This window comes from Gymnogyps californianus, chromosome 1 (genome assembly GCF_018139145.2).
Source record: "Gymnogyps californianus isolate 813 chromosome 1, ASM1813914v2, whole genome shotgun sequence".
NCBI classification, from domain to species: domain Eukaryota; kingdom Metazoa; phylum Chordata; class Aves; order Accipitriformes; family Cathartidae; genus Gymnogyps; species Gymnogyps californianus.
In genome coordinates, this window is record NC_059471.1 from 142900534 (window position 1) to 142927244 (window position 26711).

Genomic DNA, 26711 nt, shown 5'->3' on the forward strand with positions numbered 1-26711 from the left:
GGCCCGGGTGGCTGGCGGCGCCGCCGCGGCCGGGGAGGTGTGAGGGCGGGAGGGGAGGAGGGGAGAGGCGCTCCCCCCGCCAGCGCTGGGGAGCCGTTGTGCCGGCGGCGTAAGTGGCCGCGCGGGGGTCTCGCGGCCTCAGGGGTGGGCGGAGCGGGGGGGCTTCGGCCGCTTCTCCCACCCCCGCGGGCGCCGGGCGCGGAGGCAGGAGCTGGGCCCCGCGCTCGCCGCGGAGCCGGCGGCGGAGGAAGCGGGCGGAGGGGCATGGAGGTCGCCCGGCCGGAGGCGCCCGCGCCCGACCCCGTCTAGGGCGCCCCGCGGGCCTCACCCCTCCTCCTCGGAGCGAGCCCGCGGCCGGGCCCGGGCGCGGCGCGGAGCAGGACCGGGACTTCTGCATCAGAGGAGGAGCCGGCCCAGGTAAGAAACACTTCCCTTCCCCTGCCTTCGGCCTCCGGGCGGGCGGGGACCGGCCTCGTCTCCTCCGGACACCGCCGGTCGTCTGTGGCCGTGCGTCCCTCCTGCCTGCCTGCCTGCCCTCGAGGAGCCAGCGCGGCTTCCCCGGCCCCTCAGGCTCTCCGCCAGGCTAAAGATAGGGTGCAAGTTCTTGGGCCGGGCCCCCGGCGCTGGGCTGGCCCAGGCTGCGGCCGGCCTTGGCTTCTGCCGAAAGGGGTGTAGTGTGCCCCGGCAGCGGCACCTGTTGCTGAGGACGGGTGCGGAAACCTGCCCCCCAGAGCGAGATGCTGCCCGCAGTCTGACTTGTGTAAATCCTCATTATTTTAATATTTTAGGTTTTTAAATGAGCTCCTATATATTTTCCAGTTTTGTGTATTCTGTAATTCAGCAGCGTTTGCGTGGACGAAATAGATTTTTATACTAAAAACGCTATGGAAACATCTAGAAGTTGAGTGAGTTTGAGTATTTGGTCTAAGGTTAGTGGTCTACGTAGCACTAGTCTAAGATTAATTTTCGTAGGTACTTTGGGTCTCCAGGTTATGTTCACCCTAACACAAGGATCTGGTGTTATGGTTGCTTCAAAAGTATTTCTTTCAGTAATGCTATAGGAGAGGGAAACCCAGTCTATCGATGTGAAACAGGAAAATGCACCACACTTCATTGCAGAGTTCTCAGGCTTCACAGTTGGGAAGAATACAAGGGGTGCTCCTATGAGTCTTGCTGGATAAGAAACATTTACATTATAATTTCAGACTTGGTATGTCTGTCACTGAGAGATCAAAGTACAGATGCAAATATTAATTTAAAAATAGAAAGATGTACCTAGCAAAGTGAAGGCTGAAAATCTACTTAAAAGTCTGATGTTTATGCTACTTCAAGGTCTGTATAGCCTAATGATAAATTATTTTTTCCATGTTGCTTATTTTAGGAAATAAGCTTTAAATAGGAAGCAGTTTCTGTACTTTTTTTCTTAAAAGTTTCTTTTAATTACAGAAGTGGGGAGGGTAGTACTGTGCATCATTGTCACCTTTTCAACAGTATACTTTCACATTTTCTATATTTTTTTTCCTCCTGAGAAAAAATAGTTTCTTCTGATTAGCAATCTAGTATACTAAATATAAGGACTAGTAAGAGTTCTAGAGGATATTTGTTTCCATGTAAATAGATTCTTAAAATCGGAATTTTTGTAGTTTTTTTAAAAGCTTAACAGTTTTGTAGGAGCTAATGTATGCAATATGTAATCTAAATAGTGTAAGAGGTAACCTCTTTAAAACTTGCATATGCTAGTAATTTTATACTACATAAATTGCACAATAATCTTGTCATGTGATTTTTGCCTTGTACAATTTCTTTCTGATTTTAATATCTGTTTCTTTTAGGAAGAAAATGAAAATCTTTTCTGAGTCTCATAAAACTGTTTTTGTTGTGGATCACTGCCCATATATGGCAGAATCCTGCAGACAACATGTTGAATTCGATATGTTAGTAAAGAATCGGACCCAAGGAATTATACCTCTAGCACCCATATCAAAATCACTATGGACCTGTTCAGTGGAATCATCCATGGAGTACTGTAGAATAATGTATGATATTTTCCCTTTCAAGAAACTGGTAAGTTTTTCTAGCCATATTGCATACGATATTTGATAGTATAAAGGATATTTTCCCATTTTAATGAAGTCTTTTAATATAATTAGCTGTTGGTTAGATTAAAAGATCAAATGTAATTTATTATATAAAAATTTCTTTGTGCTGTTGATACACTTTGTAGCTATTTAAATTGGTTTGAGTAGTATATGAATCCCATTACGTATTTATTTTTGGTACCTTTCGTTGTCTTAATGTCACTTTGTAACTCAGTGCAAAACATGGGGAGAGGTACTTTAAGGTAACTTACAGATTTATTATTGTGTTCTCCTGAGCTATAAGTTTACAAAAGCTTGAGTGAGGTATTGCTTCAAATTGAATTTTGTTCCTAAACGCACTTGGTAGCACTTCATAAGGTTTTTGGTGTCAACTTCGAAAGAATTCTGGGCTTTAGGAAGATTTAGGATTGCCGTGAAGCTACCAGTTTGAAAAAGTGGGAGAGCTTCCTGGCACACAGCTCCTTGTTTAGAAAAATACATGCCTGGTGGGTTCTGTAACATTGTATCATAAATTAAGGTAACTAATCTCTGATTTTTTAGATCTTTTCTTATTGTTGAGTAAATAATTGTGCAATGTCCTAAAGATTAGTTACCCTTAAAAGAAAAAGGAAGTTAAACAACCTTGTGATGGGGATACTGGTACAAAGTAGTGATGGTGGAATACTGGCTGTGTCAGAGAGCAGCTGAGGCAGAGGCCGGGCACTAACAAATACCTCCAGTAGTTCATTGATTTGATGCATGTCAGCTGCACTGCCTTGATGGATTGCATGTCCTGGTTCTCAGACAATGAATGTTTAATTTAAACTCTAGTTTAGAGCATTTAATATACAATCAAGTCCCGTTATGGGATTATATCAAGTGTATGCTTAATGGCTTTGAATCAGTTGGCTGAAGTGGAGCTTGTGTGGTATGAGAAACTGAAATTGAGATGGAAGGTGTGCTTCGTCTTGACTTTTTTGTCATCTTTAGAACATATTTCGCTATGTGATGTTTATTAAATCTTGCTAGATATTTACCCCTGTGGTCTACTCTGACAGTCTTTGGAGAATGATTTGCAATATTGCAGTATTAGAATTTACTTTATTTTGTAGCTATTCTACTGAAAATATTACCTAATTATTAAAATACTTCATAATATCCTGCAATGCTAATTTGGTGTAGAGATTGATTTAGTGGCTTAAAAATATAAATAGAGTAAGAAGTTGTTAATCATGTTGTTACTAAAGGGGTAACTGAATATAGCAGGAGTGGATGCTTTTTGGTTTTTTTGTTGTCTTATTTTTAGTTTGGCTCGTCACTGCACATATCTCCAGAGTATCAGAAGGTGTAATTCATGTTTGTTTGGATTTGGGGAAGTAGTCATAATGGCTATTATCTGTATGATTGGCTCTTATCTTACATGTGCTTTTTGATCCTTTTAGGTGAATTTCATTGTGAGTGATTCTGGGGCTCATGTCTTGAATTCTTGGACTCAAGAAGATCAGAACTTGCAGGAGGTATGCTTTGTAACTGTTCTTTTGTTTTGTAAGTCCAGTTTAATTGCAGAATAAATATCAGCTTCTTACTATGTTCAATATGAAATAACTTTGGTTAATTAAAATGTTAGTGTATCTGGTCTGAAATTATTGCCTAACAGAATTTTAAGTAGCAGCCTGTGAGGCTGGACTATTCTATAGGCAGCTTTACATAATTTAAAAAGAATCCAGTAGCTTTGAGTACAGAGTTATATATTAAAATAAATATTAATATTATGAAGAAATTACGTGTGTATTTCTTCTGTAATTTGGTGATACTTCTTGAGTTTTAAATTTGGCTTGGTTTGGTTTTTTTTACATTTGCATGATAGGCAAATGAACCGTGTTTAAAAAAAAAATAAATTTGCAAATATTCTCTTTGCTCTCGTTTTGTTTCATACCAAATGGGCTCATCCTCTGAAAAATTTACTTTGGGGAGGAAATGAATTTCCAAATTTTCAGAAAATAAAAGCAGATGGCAACTGATAATGTTAGAATTTCTTTCAGGTACTGGATATAACTTGTTATTGTAGCCAGGTATTTTTCTGTAATAAATGAGAATATTATATTCTCAAGGCTTAGTAACAATTAATAAATGAATTGCAAAGGATAATTTAGGGCCAAATGTTTTCCACAACGCTGGCAACATATAATGGTCTTTAACTGCTCTGTTTGGTTTTCTCCTAACAACATTAATTTGCGTGTGAAATAAGTTACAATGATGACTTTTCTCTTAACTGATCATTTTAACAAATGGCTGCAAAGTAACTTTCAATAATAATTTCTTTCTTTCTAACTAGTTGATGGCAGCATTAGCAGCTGTTGGGCCACCTAATCCTCGGGCAGATCCAGAGTGCTGCAGCATACTTCATGGTCTGGTTGCAGCAGTTGAAGCACTCTGCAAAATAACAGAATACCAGCATGAGGCTCGAACCATGCTCATGGAGAATGCAGAACGTGTTGGAAACAGAGGAAGAATAATCTGTATTACTAATGCAAAAAGGTATGTATGATAATGTGCTTCTACCATTTAAAAAAAAAGTTATTTGATATGTTTTTAGAAGTCTTTCATTGATTGTAATGAATTAGTGTCCTAAGTAGCTAGCTTTTTTGCGTTCTTTGTTAGATCATTTCTTGCCTTATTAAAGGTTTCATTTATGGAGGTCTGTTGCAGTAGCAACCCAAAAACTTTTCCCACTTGAAATAGGAGAGCATTTAGTGGCATGTTGCTTTGAACAGGAGGATTGATTATCCTGCATAAAAAAAAATATATATATATATATAAAATTTCTTTCTAGTGACAGTCATGTTCGGATGCTTGAGGACTGTGTTCAGGAAACCATTCATGAGCATAACAAGCTTGCAGCTAATTCAGATCAGTGAGTATACTTTTTACAAACATAGGTTCTCGTGTTCTGTGTGTGCCTGTTATATCCTCTATGAAATATAGATGTATTTTTGTCACTTAAAACTTATTCTAATGAACTGTTTGAATGAATGCCTGTGTGAAATAGAAGGTGCTAAATCACGATATTGTTGACTTAGAGCTGGTGTGTAATCATTAGCTTTTCAGTATCATCCTTTATCCTGATAGGACAGTATTTCTTTAGGTTGTTACCTTCTACATCTTGCTCCAGAATGAGACACATAGCTGTGCCTTGTTATATACTGTATATTTGTAATCAGTAATGCATCTGATGCATATTTTCTTGATAACACTGCATTAATTTTACATTCATCTTTATTCGACTAAAATAGCTAACTTTGAAACTAGTTTTTAATTTCTAAATTATTGTGTTGCCTGACACTTCCCTTGAGATAAAAGAATCTCTTGAAATACAGGCTGCATCTCCTCTAAGAAGTCATTTTTCCACCCTATGTTTTGTCTAATTAAACAGTGAACTGTTTGGCCCAGGGACTGTGTATTGCCTTGTAAAGTGTATAGTAGGTTGAGATCCTATTCTTGCTTGCTCCTTGGGCACTTAAATAGCAGAAGCAGGAGTCTCCTATATTTACCTGTTGCAATTGCGGTTTCATGTGTGTATAAAGGGTACTGCCCCAGGGAATCAGGTTCTAAGTCTACTGTAAAGACGGAAAAGTAGTCTCATTCCTGTAGGCAGAGATGTGGAACAATGTCTTGATCTCTCCAAATTTCCAGCCGCATTAGGAGATAAGGATACTGTTTGTGTAGTTGTTTTTGTGTTCACTGGAATCCCGTTATTAATACCTGTGCACACACTTGGAGACACAAATCCTCTGTAGTGTCAATTTTCAGTTGAATGAAGCTGAACAGATTACACCAGTTAAGGATCTATTCCACTGATATGTCCAAAAAGAAACACAGTGCTATAGCACCTGAAGAGCTAGAAATGTTATGGGTTTTTTTCTTCTGATAAAAACTTATTTTGAAGTATGTGCTTTTGAAAATCATTAACGTAACCTAGTTTCTACAGAATGCTTTCAGAAACAGTATGTTGTAATACATCTTTATGATTCTGTTCTGGAAATCAGATGAATCTTGGCAGAATTGATGTAATTTCTAGGAGATAGTCTGCCATGCTGTAGGCTAAATAGAATGTTTTTATTTTTAAGTCTAATGCAGATTCAGAAATGTGAATTGGTCTTAATCCACACTTACCCAGTTGGTGAAGACAGCCTTGTTTCAGATCGTCCTAAAAAAGAGGTAAGGAGCCTAAAATGAGAAAATTTATCCCAGGATTGGGAACCATGTCAGACTCAAAATAGACAGTGCAAATTAAGTATTCAGCAAGAATGTTTTGAGTCTCTGGTAAGGTGTAGGAAAAAGTACAAGTGATAATTCTTTGAAAAGTTGACAGCCTGCATATTGCCATCTAAAGTGTATGCTTTGTTTTCTTGTTTTGTAGTCTTTGTGCATATATGGTATCCCCTTTTTTCATTTCATTACTTAAATTTTTTGCATTAATAATTCATTATTCATTTTTTGGTGAAGTAAGCCCGTTAATGCCATAGAATGAAAGTCTTGGGTTTGATGTTTTTTTTGAGAAGGAAATGCACATTTAGGAACTTAGTGGACAACCATCAACTACTTGGTGCGTTGAATAGGTTAGTTGAGTAACTTTCCTGCTATTCAAGCATAAGCTGCTAGCTAGCACAAGCCCTGTTTTCCCAAATATCTGTTACTGAATGATGTGGATATTGTTCAGCACTGCATGTTCCATGTTATCCAGACTAACGTGTTAGCATTTTTTGCCTTTTGGTTGAATGGTTTCTCATGAAACCAAAATGAGCTTTTGTGTATAAATTCTGTTGTTCCGGTGTTAGCATACAGAATGCCTTTTTAATGAAAAGCATTGGAAAGCATATCTGCTTCCAAGTGAAAGGGTAATATATTGTAGGAATGTAGAATATGCTTGAAGTTCATCAAATACTTGAAGCATCCTACAGGTACTTCTAAAGATTATTTTACGAAAAGGTGGAAGGATGCATATAAGAAATTATTCTATATATTAACATCTCAGTTGTTCCGTAACAAAAGCACATGTGCTCTGTGAACTTGTATGCTTAGTGGTGGTTGTTTGAAACCAAGTACGTACAAAATATTTTGTAATCTGCTCTTCATCAGTCTGCTCTGCTCAGTATTTTAATGTGCTGTCTGTAAGAGAAACACAAGAAAAAAAGTCTTATTCTTAATGTGAAAGGCATCTAGTCCTGCATATTATTTCATAAATAAAAAGGACTATAACTACCTTTCTGAGATTCTTTTCTACAAAACTCTTTTGTAGTTGTGCTAAAAAAAATAAAATGTGAACAAAGAGAATAAATTGACTACTACTTTCCTCTGTAAGACAGTCATCTTTATCACTGTTTTTTTGTTTGTGTTTTTGTTTGTGTTTTTTTTCCCCCAAAAGCCTAAAACCAATGTCCTTGTTGGCTAGGGAAAAATCAAATGCATCTTATGGCTTGTGTTTGTTTTCCTTGTGTATATATGACGCACTTACAGGTAGGTATATAAAAATTACTTTGTTCCTGTTACTCAGCAGGTAAAAAAGTGAAAAACTAGGCCCAGAGCTGCTATTAAGAGGATTTCTTCCCCATGTTGTGATACTAATTCTTCCTATTAAATATTAATGACTCAAATTTTTTAGCACATTTCTAATTTTTTGACAATTTGTAGCAACTGCAACTATAGCAACTGGCATAACCTGCAAGATCCTGAATGAGAAATAATTTTTGCTTCTTCCTTCTTAGTTTCCCATGGTGTGGGTTTTTTGAGTGGTAGTTTTCTCCCCTAGTCAAATTTAGCAGTATAAATGTGCTTATTTTAGAGTTTCAAATGAATAATACTGTTACATGATACTAGAGCCTAATCCATTAATGCTATATACTCTATGTCAATTTATTTTAGCTTTCACCTGTTTTAACCAGTGAAGTGCACAGTGTCCGTGCAGGACGGCATCTGGCTACAAAACTGAATGTTTTAGTACAACAGCACTTTGATCTGGCTTCAACCACAATAACTAACATTCCTATGAAGGTAATATTGTGTCTATAGCTTTGTGTTTAGCTGCATCACTTCTAAATTTGTTTGAAAACTTTTAATGTTATTTTAATTGAATTTTTACATTGTTTTTCTCTCCATATCATATTTTCTGTTTTGTTTTTTTATTAGCCCACATTCAATGTCTGTGACCAGGTTAGTAAAAATAAAGAAGGGGAAAAAAAAAGAAGGATCACAGAACAGAATGTTGTATTGCTGAATCTCAATTTTTGATGTAGCAATACAAGTGTTATTTCAGTTCTGTTTGTATTATTTTATATAAATACAATCTTACTTACCTCAGATTACTTTGTCTGTGATTCTTTTGTCTTTTTCTAGTTGTGTTTAGATATTCTTGACCCTTGTGCATTATAGTGGCATAGTGAGTCTCTTTTTTCTCTGTTTCATTATCATGCCCACCCAACATAAAGGTGTTTGTAACTAATAGCTTATTTTTTGACTAAAGGTTTTCCAGTAGGTTTTCCAGTTTGAAGATCAATAAACGAGAAACAGGGGGACAGAGGGATATATCTAGTTAAGAAAGATATTAAATTAAACATCTTCTTTTCAAAGTTGTTTATGTCCCTATTTTTAATATTTTTTTTATTGCTACTGGGAGGGAAATCAGTGCAACTAAGAATTTCAAGTATTACTAAGTTTACAGTAATTTTCTGATCAGGCAGCAAGAGAATTGAAACAGAAGTGTCAGTATTCAAACAAACAAAAAGGGCAGGGGCAGATAAACTTTCCTGATTTAAAAAAATCATCAAGTTCTAATACTGTCAATCATTACTTGCATCTTTGAAAACTAGCAATATTGTATGGATTTTATAAGTTAAAACATTAAATTAAAAAATATTTTCACAGCTTTAATGAAACTTTGACATGGGTCATGGCATAAATGTGACTTAAGTTTGCAAATACCTTGTCTGTAACTTTCTGACCTGTGTGCTGCTGGTATGCCTCTCCCTTCTGCCTTTGTCCTTATAGTAATAGACTACGTTGGGTTCTCTGTGGTTTTTTCTTTTTTTTTTTTTTTTTTAACTTGGAATAAATTACCAAGGTTACTGTTCTGTTTTTGCTAGTCCTCTGCAGCTGTTTAAAGATGCAGTGTCCTCTTAACAAACATCCATTTTTGTAATTATAAACTTGCAGCTGCAAGTACACTTCTCATATATCTTAAGTGCAAGGAAATGTAGTAAGTTCCAAGTGTGTTTTTTGGTTTGGATTCTTGAGATTTTTAGTTGTGAAAAGTAATTGCCAATCTATTCTGCAGTGACCATTTGTTGCTGCTCAGTAAGTTGTAACTGCTGGTGGTATTCAATATGTTGTAGGCTTCCTTAACTTCACTAATTTAAACAAAAGTAGTTAAGCCTGTCTTTTACCTATATTTTACACTATGCACCCTGTTGTGACATTTGTATAGAGAGGAAACCATAGAGTTTCAAAAAAGGAAAAAAGAGGAAAAGCAGATGGCTGCATCTTTAAACAGGTCAGAGAGCAGTTTCCTCAACGTTCCAATCCCGTTGTTGTCTGATGCACTTTGGAGACTTTTTGTTTTCTTCTGGAGTGAAAGGTAAATGTAGAATCATTCATTTATGAAAACAGTGACCTCTAGCTAAAATAATTATATTTATTCTTTCTACCTTTCTCTTTTAAAGGAAGAACAACATGCTAACACATCAGCCAACTATGATGTGGAGCTTCTTCATCACAAAGAGGCACACGTTGACTTTTTAAAGAGTGGTAAGTAGAAATAGTCCTCTAAAAGTGACTTTTGATCAGCCTGCTGGAAATATTCAGAAAGACAGACTGCGACCTTCAAATTTATGTAAATTTCAGACATGATTAGCATATTTTTCAGTTGTTCCTTGCAACCCAAGAACTTGATTTGTAATGTTGGCATTGGAGTTTTACTCATTACTGGCATATTTTAATATAGTAATAAAGATATGACAATGAAAAAAAGGTCAAATTCATCAGGCAAGGTTTCACATATGTTCAGGATATTTGTGTGAGATTTGAGGGGTATGTCACCGTCTTATTGAAATATTAAAAGTAGATGAGAGACCAGATGTGCAGTGATTTTACAAAAGAAAGTACCTCTTGTGGGTATTTGTGGAAAATTATTCCTTGCATGATTGAACTTTTAATCTGTCTGTTAAGTAATAATAGTTGACATCACTTACATCCCATAGGCCTGTGTATGACAGTAATTGCTTTGGAAAAGACAATAGTTATTTGGCTTTTGAGCTTTCTTGTTGTATTTGAAATACCCAGTATCCTTTTTGTAAATTTGGAATTATTACCTAGTATTCCTCTGAGGTGAATTTTTAATAACTCAACTGAGGTTAGAAAAACACAACAGTAAGCCTTATACAAGGCTGTTTTGTTCAGGAAACACTGCTTGATGTAAAATTTTGTTAAGAAGTCAGGCTAAAAATTCTACATTAGTAGAATTAAAAGCAAAGCCAAGCAGTGAAAAAAACCTCAGCCTGTGCCAGTGTGTTATGGAATACTTAGACTGTATGCCTTTTCAGTGCTGAAGTCTCATTTGAAGCTTTTAAAGGCTTGTATGAGCTTTATTTTCTCTTACTGCATTGATTGTAACTTCTGTTATATGATTCAGTACCATTAAAGGCTTAGTCTGATTTACTATGGGTGTAGATTACATGTATTTAGATATAGGGTGTAGGTATTTGTTTTGCTATCCGAAACTATATTATATCGTTTTAAAGCATATTAGAAAGTTGATTGTGGTTGAACTTCTAAGAAGTGAAGAATTTAACAAATGAGTTACTTATGTCAGAGTTATTTAACAAAGAGTGGATATTTCTTTTCTGAAGTTTGAAATCGTATGGTCTGTAAGTAGCCATTTTAGGGAGTCTGTGCTTTTTTTTCTCTTAAGGGGATTACCATTACTTTGAGGAAAAGGAGATAACTCCTCATTATCATCTGCAAGTAGTGTGCTCCATATTTTAGTGGAGTGTATGATTAAAGATTGAGGAAAAAGAATAGGATGTTACAGTAATGAATTCAGACTCACCTGAACTTGTGTTACCATGTTGAAAGTAGAAAACTTTATTGTAAGGGCTCACAAATAGTTTCATAATACCTGTTGGCTCAAGGAATAAATCTGCTAGTAAAAGCCGAAAGCAAACTCCAATTGCAATTCCTCTTCAAATTTTTTCCATCAGAACATCTGTTCTTAGATCCTGTAAATTTTGGTTTCTTTTATTTGTTTTTAAATAAATCTTTAAGCTGTAATAGCTCTGGTGCTAGGAAAGTAGGAATTCAGTTACATTGATCTTATTTCTGTGAAATGTTGCTAGAGAATTTTTAGATTAAATAAGTTTGGCCTTTAGATATTCTGAGAGACTTTCTAAAATGATTCCAGTTATTTTAATTTAACTGAAAAAAATCAACTTTTGCAAGTTACCTGGATAATTAATAACCAAATCAAACATCTTTTGTGAGTAAATGTCTTTGATATGAAATAAAACTTCTTACATTAAAGATTAGACTAAACCCTAACATATTACATACAAAGTTGCATGTTGATGTATGTGTCTCATTCCTCCCAATTATTGTGGATTCAAGCATATTAAGTGACTATGCTACTGTAATTCTGAAACTTCATGCAAAATTCAGTTAATTCTTTCCTGAGATAATGTGAGTCAAAGATCATGAATAATCGCAAAACTCACTAGTAGAAATGTAGTTTAATGTATTAAGGAGTATTGATTATGTCTGTTTTAAGGCCTTCAAGTGGTTTTTGCCAGACCAGGTATCAGTGAGATGTTTTATGAAAGTATTTTAATGAGAAAACATGGCCAGTAAAGCATGTTGAGAGATGTTCAGATTCAATCTGACATAGCAAAGATACTGGATGATGAGACCAAATACCTCTTTCCCCAAAAAGCCCAACTTGTCAAATGTGCCTTTAGATCAGTTTCAGTTTTGACTTTGGGATATAATATGTACAAGAAATTATCAGCTCTATCATTTGTTAACGGTTCCGATTTCTCTGTGGAAAATTAAAAAAGATACTGTCTTAAAGTCCTAGGCATTTTAGAAGAAAAAAAATTGCCTGTTATAGATAAGACATATCTATAATTTTCTAAATGTTGAATCAAACCTATGGAACATACTCTGGAGCTGCAGTATGTTGTTTACTGAATTGGTTTTTAAAATATATGCAACGGCTGCTGATTTTCAAAGGTTATTTTTTCAGCTGCCACTGCTAATAATTTTTTTGCTTAAGTTAGATATCTAACTTTTTAAAATTAGATTACATTTTGTATATGCTCGTGTTATAAATATTTTGTATCTTAAAAGTTTAGTTTTTTGCTGTAATAAAGAAAATATGGTTGATCACACACTTTTTCTGACTTTATATTGCAGGTGATAATCATGTAGGTGGCAATAGCAGAGAAGGCACATTTAAAGAAACTGTAACATTAAAATGGTGTACTCCTCGAACAAATAGTGTGGGTAGGTAACATGGTATCTTACAAAACTGATGTTCTAACTTGTGTTGAACACTGTTCTGTCCATACACTGAGAATCTGAACAAGGAGGTAATTTGCTTATTAATGCTGGTTTTACCTTTTGCTCTGTAAACCTTGCTGCTGACTGCACCCTGCTTTACTAATGGTCATACAATGCTCTCCTGATCTTGGCTAATCAGTGGTTTGTGTAAGAGGTGAGAGGGGTAGTAATGTTTTTCTTGGTGGCTTTTTTCAGTCTCCTCTTAAGTATCATGAAGTTCCTTGACTACAATGTTCAGTAATTATTTGCTGCTCCCACAGGGCCAAGTATACCTTGTCAGTTCCACAGTGGTGTTCTTTTAACATAGCAGCTTTGAGACATTGAATCTTTTTCAGTTCTAATTCTTGTTTCGGGGTGGGGGGAGGGATCAAAGTACTATCTTTAGTGTAATCTTTAGAGTGCTAAGTAAAAAGCTTTGTAAGGAAATTAAATGTATGCAGTGATACTATCAGTACACTAGTCCCTCTATATTAACCTTCAAATCTGAGTAAGGGAGAGATCTCTACCCAAATCTGAGTAAAGGAGAGAAAGACAGGGAAGATTTGGGGTAACATGGGAACCACCTGGCCATTCAGCTCATGCACCCTGTAGACTATCAGCAAGATCTGTTGACTCTTTGAGCCAGCAGGTCAAAAATATAGATAAGAGAAATAAGAGGAGGCTGACTCTACAGTGAAATAATTTAGGAGATAAAGTACGGGAGGTCCTGCTGGAAATAGGGCTTGGGAATGTATTAGGTTCTCGGAGTTGAGGGTACTGGAATGATTGCGAGGAGATGGTGGAAGGAGCAGACTTTTAGATCGAGAGACAGCTAGACTTTTTAGTTCTGCTGATTGTGGAATAGCCGCCTCCTCTTCCTTTCTTTATTTTGTGAAATGTTTTTTCTTTGTGGAACTACACTCTCAACTTTTCTACTCATTTATTTTTCAGAATTACACTATTGCACTGGAGCGTACAGAATTTCACCAGTAGATGTAAATAGCAGACCTTCTTCATGCCTTACTAACTTTCTCCTTAATGGTAAATTTGTGTCCTTGGCTAATTATTTAACGTTTTAATTGTTAATGCTGTGAATAGAGCACTTAACACATTTTGGTTTGTATAGCATTAAATGTCTATATACTCTAAAAATGTCAAGTTTATTTTAACGTCATATAAATAAGAATAAAGTTGTTAAATGTACTCAAAGGCAAATGGAATGTGTTTTGAAACTTGAAGATGGGAGGAAAGATGTAAGGAAGGAGCAAGTATTGAATTCTGGTAGTTCTTTTCTGAATACAAATGTAGAATACTTCTCACTTTATGCTATTTAGTAGTAAACACTGCTTTCAGTAGGTGATAGTGCACTCGATCACAAAGCTTACTCTGACTATTGCAAAATATTACAACTCATGTCTATGCCTGATTTCTAGCAGATGCTGGGCAGCCTCAGAAAGCTCTTTTAACTGGGTTATGACCAACTAAGTATGTTGGTCAATTGAAGCACACATACCTATGTGTGCTGAGATCGGTCAAAAAGTAGGTTAGATTTAGTTATCTTTTGTTTATCTGCAAGATATTGCCCATTGCCATGAATAATCTTGCTATAACAGGTTGCCATTTAAATACATGTTAAAAAGGTAAGGCAAAGCTGTTTGTTCCAAACAAGCAATACATAGTCAATATTAATTACCTGTGGGGTTTTTTTCCAGTTTGCAAACAAAATTGCATTACAAACATCCTTCTAATGGGATGTTTTCTTCAGCCAATTCATTTGAGTGTCTAAATAAATGTGCAGTGGTTTTCTTAAACACTATATTTTTATGTAATTTTTCTCTAAAGATTCTGTACTGAAAAAGTACTTTGATTAATAAAAATGGTTAGAACCAAAATTAATAGCATATTTCAGATAACCACTGTCTTCTGATCTTCTATTTTTGCTTCCTCATAACAAACAACTTGGAGAATGCGCCCTTTTATGCTTAGTGTATTTTACCGGAAATAAGACAAAGGCAGTTTTATATGTCTGATAAACAGTATCCATTTTAAGCATTAACAAATGGTATCAATTGATACCTTTATACTCAAGTAGGTTATTTTGTTACTTTTTAGAAGTTGCTTTTAATGAGAGAGTTTCTGCAGTAGGGCCAAATAAGTTTAGTATGCGACATAATCTGTAATAATTAAAAATAGCAAACTGCCCTTATACAATATACCATTTTAATGTCTTACAAATATGTATTTTTCCTAAGAATAATGCCCTCCAGAGAAAGTGGTTGGTTGCTCCAGGAGAGAGGCTTTTTGATCTTTCTGTATAAAATTTAAGAGCATATGACGCTATGTTCTGTGTAAAGACATGGAGTAAATACTCAAAGGAGATAGCTGTTTCTCGTTCAGCTAGGTGAAAAATACAACTTTAATGGATTCAGAGTCTTACTGGCTAGGTAAAACCTGTATTGTGTATATGTAGTTTTTAATTTAAAATTGCAGCATGCAGTAACTAATGAAACTGATCTCATTTCCAACAGGTCGTTCTGTTTTGTTGGAACAGCCACGCAAGTCTGGCTCTAAAGTAATTAGTCACATGCTCAGCAGCCATGGAGGAGAAATTTTTCTGCATGTATTAAGCAGCTCACGATCAATTCTAGAAGATCCCCCATCAATTAGCGAAGGGTGTGGTGGAAGAGTCACTGACTACCGGATTACAGTAAGATTCTTTTCTTTTTGTTTTTTTTTTTCTTTTTTCTTAAGTTGTTGCTTATCTCAGATGACAAGAGATGTATTGTAATAGATGTGTAAAGGAAATGTTGGTACGTTTTCTGGAGAACTGGAATGGATTGCATGGTCAAACTGTTTTTCTTTGTACTACTGATACATATTTGGTACAAAGTAGTACATCTGCTTATTGTTATGCCTGCTTCATAGAATCCTTTCTGTGTCAAGGAAGTACTTGCCTTCTTACGCGCTATGAGTATTTAAAGTTTGTTCTGATTCTAGAATAACATTTTTCTTGGCAAGTTTTTTCTGTGGGCTGGATACACATAGGACTATATCCTGCTTATTGTCAGAAGGACAGGTAGCACGTGAATGTTTTGTACAATAAATAGAAAAGATGAAGTTGTCAGCTTTGAACCCTGGATATGGAGCAGACAATCAGCTGACATTCATTTCGGTTTTTTTCCTTTATTTTTTTCAACATATCCTTTGCATCTGTTGTAAACAAGCAGAAGTGGCTTCCAGAAAAACATAATAAAACTCTTATCATACATGAAATACCTTGCAGATCCAGAAGGCCTCCTCATCAAAAAACTTGCATCAGTTTTTAACCCATATTTTTATACAACTATTTTTGTGTTCACCCCGAATAATGTACATCTGAAAGCTAGAAACAAGGCTCTGGTTGTTAAGGTCAAAGTTAGTGGTGGGGATGGTACACAGTTAGTGATAAGCAAGACTATGCTGTTTCGCCCGTTCAGTAAACGTTACTTTGTTAGAGAAATGCCTAATTGTATCTTGTTTGGTTACCATTAGGATTTTGGTGAATTTATGAGGGAAAACCGATTAACTCCTTTTCTAGAGCCCAGATATAAGATCGATGGAAGTCTTGAAATTCCATTGGAACGTGCAAAAGATCAGTTAGAGAAACATACTCGTTACTGGCCTATGATTATTTCTCAGACTACCATCTTCAACATGCAAGCTGTAAGTAACCTGGGGTTTGTAACCTTTTATTCTGTTCTAGATTAAGTTTCACCTTGCCACTTGATGAAATATTAACTCTATTTTATGATAAATTACTTGCCACAAAATCAGTTTATTTTCAGCTTTATTTTCACTTAAGTACTCTGTATTTTATGTCAATAGATTATTGGAATGCCATCTAAATAGGGTGGAATATTTGAACCTGACAGCTACAGTACTGCTGGGTGAAGAAAATGTGCATCTGCTTATACCTGCTCAGAGTTATTACTAAATTGAGGACAAGAAGGGGTGTTTTTGTTGTTCATTGTTCCATGGTTCCATTGCTTTGATTTCTTTCTTCTTCCTGTTTCTCTCCTGTGACATACACAGATTTTCTTGTTGTTGACTTTTGTTTTGTCTTGCAGGTAGTGCCATTAGCCAGTGTGATTGTAAAAGAAGCAATGACTGATGAGGATGTTCTGAATTGTCAAAAAACAATATACAATTTGGTAGACATGGAGAGGAAAAATGATCCGCTGCCAATTTCAACAGTTGGTACCAGAGGAAAGGGTCCAAAAAGGTTGCATGCATATCTCTTTTTGTTGATGCTGGACTTTTTTCAGAAATATTAAATTGACATTGTTTTCATACCAAATTTTTAGAATTTGGCCAAAGGTAGTACCTAGTAAACTAAGCGCTGTACGTCCGCAAAACAAATGCTGTGAATACTTTGCCTGCATCGTTTAAGGGCTATCACAGTACTGATATTGCTGTATGTTAGGAAAAAAAATACATCATTTTATTACCCAAGAATTGTGAGTATGTTTAAAAAATATGAAAGCAAAGATAGTCATCAAGAAAGGTAAGATTGATACAAGCTAGGACAGAGAAAGTGGAATAATTTCAAATTAATAAAACGAAAACTTGAGCATATTATAAATGAATGATGCTTTAAAACTGGGTTATGTTAGAATAGTCAAATCCTTTTGAAACAGTTATTTAAAATATGGGCTACTGCTTTAAAACAAGCATAGAGTATCCTGATACCTTAGTCATTGTGATGTGTGCATTGTATTTCCAAGAATTGGCTGAAAAGAAATTCAGCTACAGAAGATATGCCCACATGACTGGAAGGGATTTACAGTAGCATAGTACAATTCTTTCTAAATTTTTTTTTATCCAAAGAATTAAACAGTAATTAATTTGCATGTCAGTACATGAATGGCCCTCTGCATATCCTGACATTGCATAGTTAGCAAACACCTGAGAGGATTCAGAAGTCCCTTTTGGCAGTGAGATCTTGTGGAAGTTAAGAATTTGATTTCAGTGGACATAGTCTATTTCAGTTTAAACTTAACTCCTGATGTTAATTGGGAAATGTTACATGCAATGTGGTTTCAGGTTTCAAGGATGGAGTAATCCCAGGTGGATAGACCTCCAGTACAAGAGGACAGAGAATCTGTTCAGAGTTATTTTTGGTTTTGGGGTTTTTTTTGGTTTCTTAAGGTCTGTTTTTTAACCTTAATTTATTCAATGGTTTAATGATCTAGGTAATCCTTTATGTAATATCTTTTTTCTGGCCTCACTTAGAGATGAACAGTACCGGATTATGTGGAATGAATTGGAGACCCTTGTACGAGCACACATAAACAACTCTGATAAACACCAGCGAGTCTTAGAATGTTTGATGGCTTGCAGAAGCAAACCCCCAGAAGAAGAGGAGCGCAAGAAACGAGGTAGAAAGAGAGAAGACAAAGAAGACAAGTCAGAGAAGCTGGGCAAAGACTATGAATCAGATAAGCCATGGCAAGAATCAGAAAGGTAAATTTTCTAAAGTGAAATAAAACTGTAGCATAATAATTTTTGTCCTGCCCTACTTCTAAGGGGAGAAGAATGGCGGTGAAACAGTTGCAGGTTTCAATTTGATGTGTTCATGCTTACAGCCTTGGCTTACGACCAGTGAGTGTGGATCCCAAGGTTTTTTGGATCAGTCACCATTACAAAGCTTGGGAAATGGGCATCTTCTTACATTGCCTGCTTATCAGACATTTCAAATTAACATCTTTTACAAGCAGTATGGTTCTTGGACAAGTTGTTGACCACTTAGCAGGGCTTTGCTGCTTGAGGAGTCGCTGCTGTTGGATTTTATTGTAACGACACCACCTGTTAGACATTAAACTGCTTTATAGAAATATAAAACATGACTAAAAACTCGGGACAGGCAGTTATTTTCTCTTGAGCTGTAGATAGTTTAGTGTTCAGGTAGATAAACAATCCAGATTGATTTGGCTCTTCTCTTTAGTTGAACGTCAGGATTGATTGTCCCTATACCTACTGTCTGTAAATTCATGTTGTTATTGTAACTTGTCTAAGTGGTAAGCATCTGTCAGTCTCTTCTGTTTTCCATCTTTCAAACTACTGTTCTAAAGAGATCAAAAAACCCTTGTGGTAGTAAGCTTAATTTGCATATGTTTTGTGCATGGTATGATCGTTTAGGATAGGAGGACCTTTTCACCTACATTATTGTCACCATGCTGATGACCTTTCATGCCTTTCTGTGTATGATCAAATCCACTCCTACAATTGCTTTTACTTTCACATGTGGAACAAAAATGGGGACTGAGATAAAAGAGATTTGGTATAGAATAGGTCTGAATTCATGTAGAAAAGATAATAGGAAATTGTGTGGTATTTTTGTATATTGATTGTTACTTAGTCTTTCCTTGAAAATTCAGAATGATCAACTGTCTCAACAACTACAATACAAATACTGCTAACTAAAGTGAAATTATATTTTAAGATCCTTCCCTTTACTTAAGGCTTTATCCAGAGGATTATTTGGCTTGTCTTCCCTATTACTTTTCAGCCATTCCAAGGGGTCAAAAGAAATTTTCTTATGATATGGGTTGCGTCTAACTTTGAGGAGTACAGAATGGTATCAAGAATCATATGTGCTGCTCTAGCGTATTTTGCTTCACTGTTTTCCTTCCCTCTCAAAAAGGTTGAAAGGTCTTTTGGATCGTGAAAAAGAAGAACTGGCAGAAGCTGAAGTTATCAAAGATTCCCCTGATTCTCCTGAGCCACCCAACAAAAAGCCTCTTATTACAATGGATGAAATGCCCACAGTTGAAAAGGCAAAAGGTAAACCACAAGAATTACAACAGATTATTTCTTTTAAAGATAGAAGTTGTTGTATCAGTCTGTATTTTCTAAAGTAATGAGATGAATCTTCTTGGAGTTAAAGCTAAGTCAGTGAGGATAATTTTTAATTAAACACTCAATGTTGAGAAATTCTTGTTAAATATGTTAACCTCAACAGGTCTGTGTAAAAAGAGATAGCAAGATACTGTGTGAGTCTACTGATAGGCACTTGGGTTGACAGGGGGTTGGACAAATTTCTGCTGGTGCTATTTGAGCTACTGTATGTCAGAAATGCTATTTAATTGTGGACAGGTATCAGAAATCACTGTCTCCTGCTGACTGATAAATATAAACATGCCTAAGCAGTATAGCTGTCGGAATGGGCAGTTGTCACTGACTTCTCTTCCTTGGTGTGAGCTATTATCATCTGTTGCAATGGCTGAGCTGATGTTCAGATTCTGCATTTGAAGCAAAGTCAATCTCATATGAAGCAACTACTCAGCTGTTATCACTTTGCATATTTTGTATTTATTTAGCCTCTATTATGAGGTTGTTTAATATTAGTGGTTTTAATATGTTGTGCTACCATAGTCTGTAATTTCTTTTAAGCCTTTATAATGATGTAATGTTTAAGAATTCAGAAATTAAATCACTTAGACTATTTTTACTTGCAATTTTAGGGCCAATGTCCTTGCTGTCTTTATGGAGCAATAGGATTAATACTGCCAACTCTAGGAAACACCAGGAATTTATTGGTCGTTTGAACTCTGTCAACAATAAAGCTGAGCTATATCAACATCTGAAAGAAGAAAATGGGTTTGTATCAGTAAATGCATCACTACAAGTATCTTAGCAGTAGTCAATGTGCAGTATGGAGGAATACTTCAGTTACAGCATTAAAAAGACTCCTTACTCTTTTGAGGATTAAAATGTATAAATACATTCCTTTGTCTCTCAGTATTGGTGGAGAACTACAGTAGTGTTTGCTTTTCAGTTGTTTGCATCTGTGCTGAGCAAGGCTGAATGCTGATAAATGGTCTTCCCTGTGCCTTAGTGATTGCCCTTGCAGCAAAACTCTTAAACTTCAGGGGGTTAAACGGTAGCTAAGTTGAGATTTCTTGTGCCAGTCTGTTGCTTATTTTAGCTTTCAAAGGAATGGCTAATATAAAAATATTGTCGAGAATAGAGTGGTTGAATCTTATGCTGTGCTGTAATGAAGTTGATAGTAGTCCATGTTCTAACAAAAAATACTGAAAAACCAAACCAACCTCCTCTTAAGTAAATAAGATGGTGGTAGTCAATGATCAGTGTAAGAAGGGTGAAAATGAAGACCTTGAAACAAACTGCTAAAGCTCAAATTTTAGAAATAGATTCTCTGTAGTCACATGTATATGGGCTTTTATCTTTTGGTGAGGTTGATAATGGATAGCGCTTTGCGGTTGATGCTGGAAAGTTTCTTTGCAGAAACCTTTCCTTTATGTACTGATTGCTGCTTAAAGAAGTATTAAGAGGAGATAAGATTGTGTATGTTGGGGGCAGGGAGAGACAGGATGGTTAGTGAAGTAAAAAATATTTATTAAAAAAATATCTGTCTGATTTTTTTTCTTAATCTGTTGATTGTATTTCCAATATCAAGCCTTACCAATTGTTGTCTTGCATTTCAGAATGGAAACGACGGAAAATGGAAAAGCAGGCCGGCAGTGATGTTTAATTTTGTTTCTTTGGACAAAACTTGGCCGAATTGCAAAAATATTTAATGCTGGAATTTATATTGGTACCATTTCAGTACAATTGTATAGCTCTGTTTTGATTGGTTTTTACATTTTTCTATTCTTATTTTTGCTATGAAATATGAAATCTGCATATCACATTAAATGAATAGTGTGCAAATAGGAGCTGTCCTGAAGTATTTTACAGTCATGTTTTTAGGATGAAGACCACCTGTGCTGCCATGGACTAAATCTAGTAATCAAAAATATTAGTCAGAGTTTAAAGTCCTTTCCCATAAGTATTGTTTAATATTTCAAAATCAGTGATGACTGTTTTTTTTAAAAAAAAAAAAAAGTAATTGATAATTAACTGATAATATTGTTAATTTTGGCTCATGAATACTTTTATTTATATGAAACTTCCTCAGGAGTCCAGAATTATGGAGAAGACCGCACACTGAGTACCTAGTCACTGAGCTGAAAAAATGCCAGTCTTGGTTTTCAACTAAGGGGTGGGAGAGTGGTTTTACAGATAAAAATTGTTGGTTTAAGGACTCTTAAAAATTGACTAGAAATGATCTTTAGAGAGCAAAGCCTTTCAGGTTGTTGTGCTGCAGTTAAGTCGTTGTTTGTAAGCAAAAGTAAAATAAAATTTTTGCTAATCATTAAATTATTTTTTTTGATGAAATATGCCCTCTAAGACACCTGTGGTTTTAGGTCTAAGCTTTTTCAATGTCGTGGGGAGACTTACTCTGAATATTAATGGCTGTGAAATGACAAAGTAGATGATCTGTCTTCAGTTTCTTTGAGTAGGGCCTCTTTTAATGGAGAGTAGAATTCTCAAATGGGAAAACTCTCTCACCCAATGTCTGTGATCTAATTCCTTGTAAGATTTTGGGTTGGCTTCCAAATGGGTCAGCTTGCGTGGGCTAAGGAAAGATGAATAGCTAAGCTCTCCAAGGATATCAGCCTTCCTCTGATCTGCATCCGTTGCCTTATTCTAGCTTGTGTAAGCAACTGAAGGTCTCACAGATTTGATATGTTATAGTTTAAGTGGATTTAAGACACATCCTTGTGAGCTTTTCTAAAACTAAGTATATTCATATTTCTTCACCTGAAACTTTAAATACCATAGTTCATGATGACTAGATCTGAACACAAATATCATGCAAGTATTCTTTGCTTACGTTGGTAGCTGAGTCCTTTCTTCAGCTGTGTTAAAGTACCATGTATAGTTTCAAGGTGATTATTTAGCCACTCGATGCAGATGTGTTTTCTGTTAAATGATTTTAGAACCATTTTTACAGAGTGATTAAAGAGTACTTGCATGATAATATTTTTTTATCATATTCTAAAACTCATGTAGCTTTTACAGAAGCAATGTGTAATTTTTGGAGATCCTAAAGTCTGAACTTTTATTTTCACTGCTTAATTGAAAAGAGGATGTCCTGCCTCACCACATCTCTTGATATAATATCTGAAATGTTCTGATGGAGAAAACTACCATGGAGTTACTGTTTCTCCTAAGTTTCTGGTTTTTTTAGTGAGATTGTACTGCATATCAGTCTGGATATTTTTCTTGTTTACTAAAGGAGTTTTAAGGTCTGGAACCTAGGGAGCATGTAAATGTTGACTTTCTGCAATTTGTTGCTAGTCTAGAGAAGTATAAGTGAAAAGCTTATCCTGTGCCTTGGGAATTGTGTGTTGCATCTCCTGATGTGCCATTAATATTCAGCTGCAGTCCTTAAATATGCACAGGAATTAAATACTTTATTAGAGGAAAAGAAAAATTCTGCACCTGCTATTAAAATGTCTGTTTGTTTAGCTTGTTTACTAACTACATTTTCCACTTTTGGAACATCTGACAGTTAAGACTGTTAAGTGATTAAATGAACGGGTCCCGATTGTCCAAGGTGGTTGACTGTGGGCCTGTATTCTAAGTACTTGAAGAGTCTTACTGAGACGTGAGATACTACAAGGGCTGATGTTTCCTGCAGTAATCATTTAGATTTGTATTTTACCAATCTTATGTCTAGACTATTGACTACAGCAAATTACTTCTGCTTGTTGACTTTTACATCAAACTTTAGAGCTGGTTTATAGCTGGATGGCTTCTGGAAAGCGTTGAAGTAGTCATCTAGAGGAATTTGTATTTATCCAAAAAATTATTCAACACTGTAAACCTAGACAAGTGCTACTCGTTCATGCAAGAAGATGTAAATCTTGTCACTACTGTCATATTCACAGAGCAACTGCTGTCCCAAAAAAACAACATAACATGTTAGCAATGTTACCATATGCACAGCTAACTAGTGCACGTTGTTCATCTGCTCCCACAAATATGTTGTAACTAGAGGTGGATTGTACATGTACAATGTACACACAAATATAATTTAACCTGTTCAAATACTTTGGTCATGTAGCTCTTGGTACGCTTGTGGCTAGTGAGTTGTTCAAATTCTCTTTCTATGTCATGACTACTGGTTGAGCTGTACTGTTATTGGGATTGCTAGGTGGTCTGAATCTTAAGGTTGGAGAGAAGGCAAGCCAGCAGAGGCTGCAGGGACCTGCATTGGTATGTCATGCTGGCATTTGGTTGTTTGCAAACATTAATCTGCACTACAACATGAAAGTGGACCACTGGAGAGCTGTTCTCATTTCCTGGTTGTGGACCATTCCCAGATCTATCCCTGGGCTGGATTCCCTTTGGACTGGTCAGCAGCCTGCTCCCAAGCTGGATCCAGTTCTGCCTGGTTTCCTTACAGCAAGAGTGTGCATTTGTGCCTGTGTTCTTTAGCCTGCAAAAGCTGTTCTTTGGCTAACTCGCTGCTCTCTGGTGTCTGCTCGCTGTGCTAGAGCAGTGTTTGTGGTGGTTGGGCTGCCCTGTATACAGGGTGGCTTCTATACCTTCTGCTCAGTTGGAGTTCATCAGAACAATAGGTGGCCACTACATACCATGTCAGCAAGAGCACATCATGACAGGATGGTTACCCTGTGAGTGCTTGTTCCTAGACAGCTTAGTGAAACTATATCTCCAGAGTTGTAATGTCAGTGGTCTGAGGCTCTTTGGCGATCTACCTTCTCCAGTAAAGTCCTGTTGCAGTTCTGGAAAGGGCATTCTGTGCGTATCTCCTTTCTATGTGGTGGTACTGGTGGTACTTTCGTCCTATTTCACACTGTGCTTTCAGGTTCAAGATTTTCTCAGTTCTTAAAACAGTTTACAGATTAAAATTGGAATTTACGGATTAAGTAGTTTAATCCATAATTAAGTTATGGATTAAATTTTGTATATGTTAATCTATTAAACTGAAAGGATTTCAAAATATCTGAAAAGTTTTTAGAAGTTTTTACACATTTTCTTCCCTATGGTCCTTGAACTGTCATGGGTGGAAGCAGACAAGACAGTTAGTTTTACTGTAAGAAGGCAAGCCTGTAACTTTGAAATGTATTTTAAGAAGTACATTACACAATTACCTAACAGGAAGAGTTTCATGTTAAGTAGCTACCGTTGCCTTTATAAATGCAACATATAATGTATTTAATAGAAACACTAAAAAAAGTTTTTAAAGATTGAGGACAGAGACAATGTCACCCATGAGAGAGGGACAATTACTGGATGCATTTTTTGAAAATACTAATCTAAAATTCCAAGATGATGTAGAGATTCAGGGGTTGTAGTGCCTTTGAATTTCAATGGAAACATCATGTTTTGTGGTGGTCTTTCTGACAGTTCTGCCTCTTCTATGTAAAATGTGTATTTATGAATCAGGGAGTCATCATGGAGTTGGTTTTATTGGCTGTGGCCTCTCATTCCCACCAGCATCAGCTTGGTGTACATTTTCTTGTTCTGACTTGTAGAGGCATATCACTCTACCAGTCTCATCTATAGATTCCTTTACTTGCTTTACTTGATATTTTGTTCTAGTACTTAGTTTCAGGGTTCTGATTTTGCTACTGCCTGTTTGTCAGGCATAGGTTAAGTATGTTCTATTTTAAATTGAAAAAATGATAAAATCACTAACTGCTTATGACTTTTTTCTGAGTAATAAGGATAGTACGTTCTAGTACAAATTGTCGTCTTGTAGATTTGCTCTTAATATCATTTAAAAGATCTTAAGTCTGTGGATATTGCCCTGGTCATTCTGGGTAGTCATACCCTCTTGGTAACGGGGAGGGAGTTGGTATTTTGGCAGCTGGAAAGATGGTATGATGTGAGGCAGTCTTATCGACCTAGAATACTGCTCTTGGGAGGTAAGTGATACCGAAGGTGGTATCCATAACTGAGGTGAAGGTGAAGCCCTGCACTCGTGTACAGGTGCTTTGCGAGGTTTCAGGACATCCAGTTCCACATCAGCATGGCTTAACTGGGAGTTTCTCTGAAATGTTACAGACTGTGATGCAGGAATCTTCCTGTGATACTTGCAAAACCAGTAAACCAATATTATCAGAACCACCCCAGCAGTGACACAAAGACTGCTTAGTAAGGCAGATGGGGTCTTCCTAATTGTAGAGTCATTCTTGTCTTGAAGTGTAGGCACAGTACTGTTGAAAGGCGTTGTAGTGGGAAAGCAGACTTCACTATATGAAATGTTGAAAATGACATCAATTTTGTATTCTGGCAGCATTGCTTGGACAAAGTGTGGGCTAACATACCCATCTGGCACTCTTAATTTCTCTAGTGCTTCCTGGATTTCATCTTTTGCACACCAGCTGGAAGATCTGTTGGCACTTGTACACAGCGAACTGTTATACCATGAGATTACTGTGGACCCAGGTTTGAGAGCAGTCACCATGATGTCTTTGGGACTGCTGGAGTTCAAATAGAGGGAGAGCTTCTCTAGAAACAAACTAATCCTTTTCCTCTCTCTCAGGAAAGAGTAGTAGCTGTTTTTTGTTCTGACGGTGTAAAGGTGGCACGGTACATTTGTGGGCTTCAGAAGCTCAATGGTGAAGGATTCCCAGGCAGTCAATCCTCCTGAATCTGTGGCAGACAGCACAAACTCCTGAGGCGAATACTGGAAATCAATATCAAGGGGATAGCCATGCATGGTTTGCTGAGAGGTGTTAAATTGCAGCCAGCTTTCCGATCCCAATGGAGAGCCATCAGCTGGAATGATTTGTAGAGATAACTGAGTTGAATTGCCATCTTCCTCATCATAAAATGTGTTGGTGGGTATAGGAAAAAAGAAGAGGCATCCGATAGTTGCTGTTAGGAATTTAATGGAATGAACAACCTTTGGGGAAGTGTTTGCTTGCCCTTTAGAGAGGAGGGAGAAAAGGAAAGGAAAGAATTATGAGGAAAAAATAGCTATCTGATACTGAATGATAGCAAAGACATCTCATCACCCTCACAGGATTATGGAGCATGTTGGCTAGAAGGGACATCTGGAGGTCATCTAGCCAACCTCCTGCTCAAGGCAGAGCTGTAGCCAAGATGAAATGAGATCAAGCATGGCTTTGCCTAGCTGAGTCTTAAAAACTTCTGAGGACGAAAGGTCCCAGGTCCCTCTGGGTGACT

The 26711-nt window shown here is 36.6% G+C and overlaps 1 protein-coding gene across 1 annotated transcript; it reads left to right on the forward strand.

Moving 5' to 3' along the window:
- Positions 1–216: 216 nt before the first annotated feature.
- INTS13 (integrator complex subunit 13) lies at positions 217–21374 on the forward strand. The gene is made up of 17 exons (XM_050910881.1): positions 217–417; positions 1833–2064; positions 3521–3595; positions 4414–4616; positions 4912–4992; positions 6206–6296; positions 8001–8129; positions 9794–9878; positions 12537–12626; positions 13614–13703; positions 15191–15369; positions 16194–16364; positions 16769–16923; positions 17934–18164; positions 19345–19484; positions 20165–20300; positions 21149–21374. The coding sequence occupies exons 2-17, from the start codon at positions 1840–1842 to the stop codon at positions 21186–21188; spliced, it is 2121 nt and encodes a 706-aa protein (XP_050766838.1). The 5' UTR covers positions 217–417; positions 1833–1839; the 3' UTR covers positions 21189–21374.
- Positions 21375–26711: the final 5337 nt, after the last annotated feature.

Bases quoted from the DNA above. Each gene is read 5' to 3' on its own strand.
- INTS13 (XM_050910881.1), top strand. From the start codon at position 1,840: ATGAAAATCTTTTCTGAGTCTCATAAAACTGTTTTTGTTGTGGATCAC. The intron at 13,704-15,190 runs GTAAATTTGTGT...CATTTCCAACAG, and splicing joins TACTAACTTTCTCCTTAATG to GTCGTTCTGTTTTGTTGGAA. The intron at 16,924-17,933 runs GTTGCATGCATA...GGCCTCACTTAG, and splicing joins AGAGGAAAGGGTCCAAAAAG to AGATGAACAGTACCGGATTA.